Source organism: Pristis pectinata, chromosome 3 (assembly GCF_009764475.1).
Source record: "Pristis pectinata isolate sPriPec2 chromosome 3, sPriPec2.1.pri, whole genome shotgun sequence".
Classification (NCBI taxonomy): domain Eukaryota; kingdom Metazoa; phylum Chordata; class Chondrichthyes; order Rhinopristiformes; family Pristidae; genus Pristis; species Pristis pectinata.
The window spans coordinates 22,697,320-22,707,324 of record NC_067407.1 but is presented as its reverse complement, the minus strand read 5'-3'; the positions used below and the strand labels follow the sequence as shown (position 1 = coordinate 22,707,324).

Genomic DNA, 10,005 nt, shown 5'->3' with positions numbered 1-10,005 from the left:
CTAAATTCATCCAGATGTGTCTTCAGATTAGACAATACTATGCAGGCAGCTCATGCCCTAATCGAGACGCTCAAGACTGGATCAGAGTTGAGCCTTGAGCATAATTAAACCTTTCAAAGGAAGAAGATAAGATTTCTTTATTAGTCACGTGTACATTGAAACACACAGTGAAATGCATCTTTGTGTAGAGTGCTCTGGGGGCAGCCTGCAAATGTCGCCACGTTTCCGGCACCAACATAGCATGCCCACAACTTCCTAACCTGTACGTCTTTGGAATGTGGGAGGAAACTGGAGCACCCAGAGGAAACCCACGCAGTCTCAGGGAGAACGTACAAACTCCTTACAGAACTGAACCTGGGTCGCTGGCGCTGTAATAGCGTTATGCTAACCGCTATACTACCGTGCCTGCCCATGAAAGGACAGTAACTGAACACATCCTTACCTGCTTCAACACAAGGAACAACACGGGACCATTTTAACTAATCCAATGGCTAGCACAAAGAGTGCCACATTTTAGATAATGATACCAGTCCTTTGGAAGTTTGGAACATTGGTGTTTGAAACTGTCAAGTTCTAGAATGCAATGTAAAAGTACAAAAAGGTGAGAATGTGGCAGTTTAGACTGTTGGAACTGGTAATAAGTAACCTAAAGAGAGGAGGAGAAGACAGAAGCAGTGGAAATGCTGTTGGGCAAATCCAGAAGGTAACAAGAACTAACTTGGTAAGAAGTAACGGAAGAACCCTAGAACAAGTGACAGAAGACCTAAAGAAATAGGATAACAAAAATTTTGAAAATTACGTCCCAAAAAGCTGTCAAGATAGAGGTGAGCTACTTAACCTCTCAAGAAACGGTAGCATTTAGATTTAAAACTATAAAAAAATAAGAATATATGAAGATGAATAAAAGGAAACAATCCAACAAAACTACCTGGAGAATTGATGCAGATGGTAAAATGTAGCTGCACAAATTCTGAATAGTTTTGTCAGACAATGTGCAACCATTTCATTAATTTTAATTTTAATTTTGTTATTTGGTGATGGTGATAGGGATGGCAGAGAGGTTGAGTTCTTTCTGCAAAGAGTGGCAAACAAAACTTGAATTTGTAGAATGACTCGCATATTCTCAGGACATCCCAAAGCCCTTCATAGCATTTACTTGTTACAACAAGAAATACTGCAGACAATCTGTAATGAGCACCATTTTGTGGATGGAAAATATATGGAATAGTCAGTTAATCCAGCTTTTGTGATTCAATCATACGCAGGGCATTGGAATTACCTTCTTACTCTCCTTTTACTTGTGCCTTTGAGTTTTTGTGCAGTTTGAAATGAGGAAATTCTACTTAATGACTCATCCTAAAGATATTACTTTTATACATTGAGGCATACTCTCAGTGCAGCACTGAAGCTGTTGAGCTCTGGTTTTAATCCTCATATTTTGGAATGACCTTGAACTCCAATCATCCGAGATGAAAATCCTCCAACTGAGTCGTTATTTTAATGAAATTGTTAATAATATCATTAATTATATATATGAATGAAGTGTGAATTCAATCTTATGATATGTAGGAAGTGGAAATGCTTGAATTCAAAAAAGTTATTTAATACAGTACAGATATCTGTCATTAGAAATAAAATTAAGGTTAGAAAATTATGATTTGGACCAATGCAAGAAATCTTAAATGCAAAATAGATGATTAACCAAATATTTAAGTTATATCTGTTATTATAGTAAAACTTAAGTATTAAATATAATTAACTTTAATTTGTTAATAATAACCTAGCCAAATTGAAATGTACCAGTTGGAAGAGTCCCCAGCTACAATACTTATGATTGACCTTTGTCCAACATTTTAGCTGGGAACAGTGCTTAATGTGAAGGAGAAAAGCACAAAAATATAAATACTAGTCAGGAAAAGTTGCAAAAATATTACATAAGTGGTTCAGTGATTTGTTTTTGGCATGTTACCATGTTCAGCTTGTCAAGTGACTATTATTGTTGAGGTACAATATTGAATAATCTCATTAACAGATAGCTGGTTTGTGAAAAACTAATGAAAATATTAACCACTGTCCTTACTTTGATGTCCTAGTTTCAAACTATTTTTATTTCCCTGTAGTTCATCTCTATTATTGCAATCTCCATTGTCCTATCTTTGAAGCTGATGAGATGGCTGGAGATAAGGAACTATCGTCAAATGATTTTGAGAGTTCGCTCGAGGAGGGAACAATCTTTAAAGGACATGAGAAATGTTATGGATGGGATTAAAACGATGGTAAGAGCTAGGACTTCCAGCCTGGTTATTGACAAAATTCCCTGTTTGGATTTGAGCATTTCCTCATGTCCATTTTATAAAATCATATTTAACCTAGCATTTCCTAAACATAGCTTTTAAATCATAGTGGAATAGGATACAAAACTCCATAGTTTTTTTTTAACTGATTCTGGCGATTATCAACGGAGATTGGACAGATTGAAGGTTGGAACCCCATTACACTGCATCTCTGGGCCATCTGGAATGTGCTGGGAATTCCAGAAACTTTAGAAGTAGGTAGAGCTTGTATTTTCATGCACCCTCCTCTTTGGCTGGTTACACCATGAAAATGATTTGTCTTCATGTGGCAGGATTATCCTGTAGTATTGTATATTTGCATGGAGTGGAGGTGCATCAATAGTCGGGACTGCCCCCTAACCCAAATGCTTTTCAGATTCAGCACCAAGAATTATAAAATGACCAACTTTATTGGGAAAAGGAACTGTTTTTTATTTTAGGAAAGTGCTTCATTGTCCACATTTGCCTGCAGTTGTCAACACCATACCATTAAGGTTACTTTCTACCACTAACTCACCACTCTCATCTTACATAAAGTTTACCTCAATTGTGGTCTTGGCACAAAAGTCATTTACCATGTGCAAACATTGCTGACCACAAAGATTTGTACAAGGTCATAAATGTCAGGAAACAAATTCCCTGTCTGCCATCATCACATTGTTGGAGTAGGGCTCAGTCACAAAATCCTTCTGTTTTTCTGTCATCTCTCCCAGAATGAAAAAAACTGGTATATAAGCACTTGAATTAATTTAAAAACCCGCTTAAAGTTCACAAGACAGGTTTGTTGTACCCCTATGCTGCTCACACTGCCTGATGCGTTGCCTCATATTCATATATTGGCTTTGGTAGAATCCCTGTCATACACGACTCCTGTCTCCTGATCATCCACCAGAATTTACTTTGACAAAGTCATGCCTGTTCCTTTCCTGAAATAAACAACCAACCACACAGCTCAGGTAAGATTAAATTGTGTTTGATATTTGTATTGTGCTCACCCTTATTTTCAAAGCTAATCTGGTGCTACACCACATCTCTAGGTAATACTAGAACAAGAATCCATAGTTTCAAGTTAAAGAACCAGGCACCGAGGATTGAGATGAAGAGCGATTTCTTTACTTAGAGGTTTATAAATCTTTAGAGTTCTCTATCCCAGAAGGCTATGTATGCACAGTCATTGAATATGTTCAAGAGTGAGTTTGATTGTTCATTTAAACTCTAATTGGATCAAGGGACATAAGGACTGAAAAAACGACTTTAGCTTCAGGATGAGCTGTGATATTATTAAATAGTAGAGCATGCTCAAGAGGCTTCTATGTCTTTTATCTTCATAATTATGCAGTAGTAATTTCAGAAATGTTATTTAAGATCTTATTCAAGACTTTTGGGATTGAAGACTAGTGCATGCCTTCATCACAGGAAAGTATTATTTGTGCCACTTGATTAGATACATTTTGGACTAGGATTTTTTGTGTATCAGCTTAATTAAAGAATGTATAAGATCAAAAGATAATTTATGGATGAGGAAGCTCCATATGATCCATTTCAGTTTTCAAACAGACAGAAGTTAACATCTTCCTCACCCAAGAATGTAATAGTTCCTTTAAATGATTTTAGATTTTTGCATCCAGTACACTTTTTAGAAGCTGATATCACACAATTCTGAGACATTGCAGAAGAATTTCTTGACAGCTATTTTAAAATTATAACTTACGAATTTGAACTGATCTACCCTATTTTCAAAGTTTATCTTTTTCAATGCTTTTAGCAATATTCTTTGCCACCCTACAAGCACCTCTCAGACACTCCCTTTATAAATAGAAAAGCTCATTTATCCTGACAGCTCATGTTTCCCTCAGGAGATAGTCTCTCAGATTTTCTTTACACCATCTCTATTGTTTGAACCTCTCTCATTACTTGACAAACACAGCTAAACAAGGCGTTCAAGGAATGGTCTAACCTGAGGACAATCAGTTTGATCACTACTTGATGTACATTCTACTGTTTTCGCCATGTAATTCAACATACTGTTGGCTTTAATCATTTCTACTCTGCTCAGTTTGGATTGAGATAGATTGGCTGGTTGAGTGGTGTGGCAACAACACCCTCACACTCATCATCAGCAAGACCAAGGAACTGATTGTGGACTTCAGGAAGGGCAAGTCAGGAGAAGACACACCAGTCCTCATAGAGGGGTCAGCGGTGGAAAGGGTGAGCAGTTTCAAGTTCCTGGGCGTCAACATTTCGGAGGATCTATCCTGGGCCCAACACATTGATGCAATCATGAAGAAGGCACGCTAGGAGTTTTAGGAGATTTGGTATGTCACCAAAGACTCTTACAAATTTCTACAAATGGACGGTGGAGAGCATTCTGACTGGTTGCACCACAGCCTGGTATGGAGCCTCCAATGCACAGGATCGCAAGAGGCTGCAGAGGGTTATAGACTCAGCCAGCTCCATCATGGACAACCCTCCCCACCATTGAGGATATCTTCAAGAGGCAGTGTCTCAAGAAGTGGCATCTATCATTAAGGGCCCTCACCGTCTGTGATATTCCTTCTTCTTATGACCATCAGGGAGGAGGTACAGGAGCCTGAAGACCCAAACTCAGCGATTCAGGAACAGCTTCCTTCCCTCCTCCATCAGATTTCTGAATGATTCATGAACCCATGACACTACCTCATTATTCCTTTTTTTTGCACTATTTATTTTTGTAATTTATAGATTTTTATGATTACTGCTGCCGCAAAACAACAAATTTCATGTCATATGTCAGTGATAATAATTCTGATTCTGGGGTGTGGAATTTTATCAAAAGCTGAAGCTTTTGGAATGTCTTTCAGTTTCAATGTGGTTCATTTATTTTGTGAAACAAAACAAAACATAACTGAACTTAAATTAGGCTCAAGATTACAAGCTGACTTTAACTTCAGTTAAGTTTTGCCTTATGAGGATAGGTTGAGTGAGCTAGGGCTTTTCTTTTGGAGAGAAGGAAGCTGAGAGGTGACTTGATAGATGTGTACATGATGATGAGAGGCATAGATCGAGTGGACAGTCAGAGACTTTTTCCCAGTGCGACAATGGCTAACATGAGGGGACATAATTTTAAGGTGATTGGAGGAAGGTATAAGGGGGATGTCAGGGGTAAGTTTTTTACACAGAGAGTGGTGGCTGCGTGGAATGCACTGCCAGCAGAGGTTGTGGGGGCAGATACATTAGGGACACTTAAGAGACTCTTAGATAGACACATGAATGATAGGAAAAATAGGGGCTATGTGGGAGAGAAGGGTTAGATAGATCTTAGAGCAGGATAAAATGTCAGCACAACATTGTGGGCTGAAGGGCCTGTACTGTGCTGTAGTGTTCTATGTTCTAACATCATTTATTCCCAAATCTATATAGCCAATAATACCTAATAAAGTCCTGAACTCTGTTACTCTCACTACAGAAGTATGGCGAGGGTTTCCAGTATTATCTGATTCTATAAATCTATGTATACAAATGAAGACAGCTTTGTGCGCTCACCCATATAGAAAAATAAAATAATTAACATTTTGAAATTGCTAAATACTTAATAAAATGATGTGCATTACCAAAAATGGTTACTGTAATTCCTGACATCATGGTAAGTGGAATTGCAACCAAAGGAGTGTTTTAGTTCTTCATCTGAATCCGCTTTTCACTTTGTTAACTGACTGGAGCTATACGTGGTATTGTGTTCAGAATAATTGGAGTTATGATGAAACAACTTTCTCTGTTAAGTTACAGTTCTGAGGCATGATCTAATTGCCTGCTAGCTGATGACAGTTATTTTGATTTGCAAACACAAGGCAATTGAACCTTTGACTCAGAAGGTTATGGACTCAGATCCCACTCCAGATACTTAAGCATGTTAAACCAAGGCCCCTTCTGCTCTCTCAACTGAATGCCATTTTTAAGGGCTGTAATGTTCAGTGTGTGATGCAGATGAGGGGTGGACTGGGTGGCAGAATTCCTTTTTTGATGGGCGTTAGTGAACGTAGTAGGTTTTTTCACCATGCAGTCTTTCTTTCTGGTCCAGTGCAAAAATCCCCAGAATTATTGGATTCAGTTTCACAATGTCAATGCTGCTGCTACAGTGCAACACCCTCTGAGGTCCTGGTCCTGTATAAGCGGTCTCTATGCTTCTCCTTCTGAGGTTGAAGGAAAATGATTGATAATTATTTACGGTTTTGTTTATAATGTAACCGAACTCATTCTCTCTTTTCTCTAGGGTACCTATCAAACAAAAATTGACCATGAACAACTCCTCTCACTTCGTGATCTCTGTAAATCGATAAAAGTAGGGGATGTATCAGCAAGCTACATACTACATGCCTACATGGAGAAAGTAAGAGAAAAGTCACCTTTCATTTTGGGTCACGTGTTGTGGAGGCCCTCTCCATCCCCTCAGGTGTTCCCCTTGTCTCTCCTAAGGTGACTGACAATTACAGCAACAGTGCTCCATCAATCTTCTATTCTCATGTGTTGCATGGATGGTGGATGTCAACAGTGCTGCAAAGATTTCCCTAAAAGATTTATTGCCAAACTGGTTTACAGAACTGGCAGCAATCTAATAATCTAATTACTGCATTAGCTTTTCTTAAGTGGTGTCTTACTACTTCTTAGAGGCACTCTGCCAACAGTTTGAGCACGAGAGGTGGAAGGCTGCTGTGGCTCAGGCATGGGCTTTTGAGAGGTTTGCTGCTGGCGACCACTAGGAGATCAGGCATGAAAAGGCCCAGCTACAGACTGTGGCATCTCAGTGGCTTCTCAGCCCATGGTCAATTTCTGGCCCTCTGGTCAATGGTTAGCCAGAATGTGCAAGTGCCATCATCCTGGTAGAGGGCACCGTGCTCTACTTAGAATACATGACTGTCCAGGGTGGAGGAGGTGGTAGAATCCAGAGCCAGAATGGGTATCCTTGATAGATTCTGCTATGGTTGCTGCAGACTCCTGCAAGAAGGGGCCAGATATGATGACAAGTGAGATCACAGCACACACCAGGTCCACTGCAGATTATTGATGTCGTGTACCAAAACCTTTCTTTTCCACGGCTTCTATCCAGCCAGTGGTATCCTGCATGCTATCCAATATAATGAGCAGTCACTGAGTAAACCTCTTTGTTTTTAAAGCTAGGCCAACAAACTGTGAGTCTGGCCTCTCTGCAGAACTTAGTACTCATGTCTGGCCTTCAGCAGGTCACTTCCTGGTTTATCTGTTTCACTTCCACTTGTACCTGTTCCTGTTCTCTCTACTTATACCACCTGGGGTGTTGATCTTGACTGATGATGGGAAAGGTGAGAGTGAGTGGCACTGCATCTTCAGCAAAGGCTGTATCCTCTGTCCGCCCAACCTAAAGGACATAGCAAATGGTGAGAGTTACCAAGTGTTATCCTGTAATGGTAAAGCAGATGAAACTCAGTGCAATGCAGGCTTCTTTGTATGTTTTTTGACAACATGGTTACCTTTCTTTTTTACTTTGTTACTCTCCATGCAGTTTTGTGCTATTTTGACCTGCAATAATAAAAAATAGTTATGAAGACCTCCGAACTATTTAAACAGCAGGACATAGATCAGTTACAGCTATGGGCGGAGAAATAGCAGATGAAGTTTATTGGAATTGGTTTATTATTGTCACTTGTACCGAGGTACAGTGAAAAATTTGTCCAGCATACCGTTCGTACAGATTAATTCATTACACGGTGCATTGAGGTAGTACAAGGTAAAACAATACAGAACACAGAGTAAAGTATAACAGCTATGTAAGGAGAAAGTGCAGTGCAGGTAAACAATAAGGTGCAAGGTCATAACAAGGTAGATTCTGGGGTCAAGCGTCCATGTTATTGTACTAGGGAATCATTTAATAGTCTTATAACAGCGGGATAGAAGCTGTCCTTGAGCCTGGTGGTTCGTTCTTTCAGGCTTTTATATCTTTTGTCTGATGGGAGAGGGGAGAAGAGAGAATGTCCCGGGTGGGTGGGGTCTTTGATTATGCTGGCTGCTTTACTGAGGCAGCTAGAAGTGTAGACAGAGTCCATGGAGGGGAGGCTGGTTTCCATGATGTGCTGAACTGTGTCCACAACTCTCTGCAGTTTCTTGCGGTCACGGGCAGAGCAGTTGCCATACCAAGCCGTGATGCATCCAAACTGGCCAAGTGTGAGGTGTTGCACTTTGGGAAGTCATATGTAAGGGGAAAGTATGCAGTTAATGACAGGATGTTTAACAGCGTTGATGTACAGAGGGGTCTTGAGGTCCAAGATCATACTTCCCTGTAAGTGTCAAATCAAATAGAGAGGGTGTTAAAGAAGGCATATGACATGTTTGCCTTCATTGCTAGGGGCAAAGAGTATAAGAGTCAAGAAGTCATGTTGCAGTTATATAGAACTTTGGTTAGGCCACACTTGGAGAATTCTGTGGAGTTCTGGTTGCCCCACTACTGGAAGGGTGTGGAGGCTTTGGAGAGGGTTTACCAGGATGCTGCCTAGATTAGAGGGTATTAGCTATAAGGAGAGGTTTGACAAACTCAGATTGTTTTCTCTGGACTGTCGGAGGCTGAAAGGAGACCTGATAACATTTTATAAAATTATGAGAGATTTAGATAGGATAGACAGTCAGAATCTTTTTCTCAGGGTAGAAATGTCAAATACTAGGGGGGAGAATTTAAAGGGAATGTGAGTGGTATGTGACTGGAACATGCTGCCGTGGGTGGCAGTGGAAGCAGATACGACAGTGGCATTCAAGAGGCTTTTAGATAGGCACATGAATATGCAGGGAACAGAGAGATATGGATTTTGTACAAGCAGAAGGGATTAGTTTAATTGGGCATCATGTTCAGCACAGGTATCATGGGCCAAAGGGACTGTTCTTGAGCTGTACTGTTCTGTGTTCATAAAAGAGTGGGCATGAATTGATGCATGACCTGCAGAAGAACGGTGAAGATATGTGAGGCAGCACACGATACTGCACCATGCTATAAGATCTACAATAATCATGAACGTCATTCCCATAAATTTTATGAATGTAATAAGGCAGAATTAAAAGCATAATAAAACAACACTGTTGCCTTTTAAGGCACGTAAACTTGTTTTGGTCGGTAATATTTTATTCAAAAAAAAAGAATTTTTACAACATGATGCCAATACTAACTTACAATGGCTCTGTTCAATTTATATTTCTATATTGCTTTCTCTACAGGCTTTGGAAGCCACAAAAAAATTCAACTGTATCACAGAATTTCTTCCAGAATGCCAAACACAACTCTTAGAATTAGAAGATAAGACGAAGGGACTACTGTATGGGATCCCTGTCAGCATCAAGGAGAACATTAACTGCAAGGTATGAAATTTTGTGGAAAAAGCATAAGTTATTGAGTACTGTAGGTTTGCATGTATGGTTTGCTTTAAGTTTAAAAAGTCAGGAAGTCCTTTAAAAGTAAAGAGAAGAGTCAAAATCATACCTTTGTTAATCCAATTTGTTGATTGGAAATGGTCAATTTTTATTTTTGTTTTTCACCAGTTTTTTTCCCTTTTGTCCAAAAGTTATTGACTCCCTTGCCAGAATTTTATTACACAGGATTCCATCACTTTCTGACATCTGTAAGTTATTTATGAATGAGTCTTGACATTGAACATTGCCAAGCCCATACCACTATAGG

The 10,005-nt window shown here is 39.5% G+C and overlaps 1 protein-coding gene across 1 annotated transcript in view; it reads left to right on the top strand.

The window, feature by feature from the left end:
- Nucleotides 1–607: 607 nt before the first annotated feature.
- LOC127568968 (vitamin D3 hydroxylase-associated protein-like) overlaps nt 608–10,005 on the top strand; it is a 63,533-nt gene continuing 54,135 nt past the window's right edge. Inside the window, exons 1-4 of the mRNA XM_052013242.1 lie at nt 608–703; nt 2,121–2,276; nt 6,583–6,699; nt 9,546–9,686. Coding sequence (XP_051869202.1) covers nt 608–703; nt 2,121–2,276; nt 6,583–6,699; nt 9,546–9,686 — 510 coding nt within the window. The remainder of the gene's footprint in view (nt 704–2,120; nt 2,277–6,582; nt 6,700–9,545; nt 9,687–10,005) is intronic.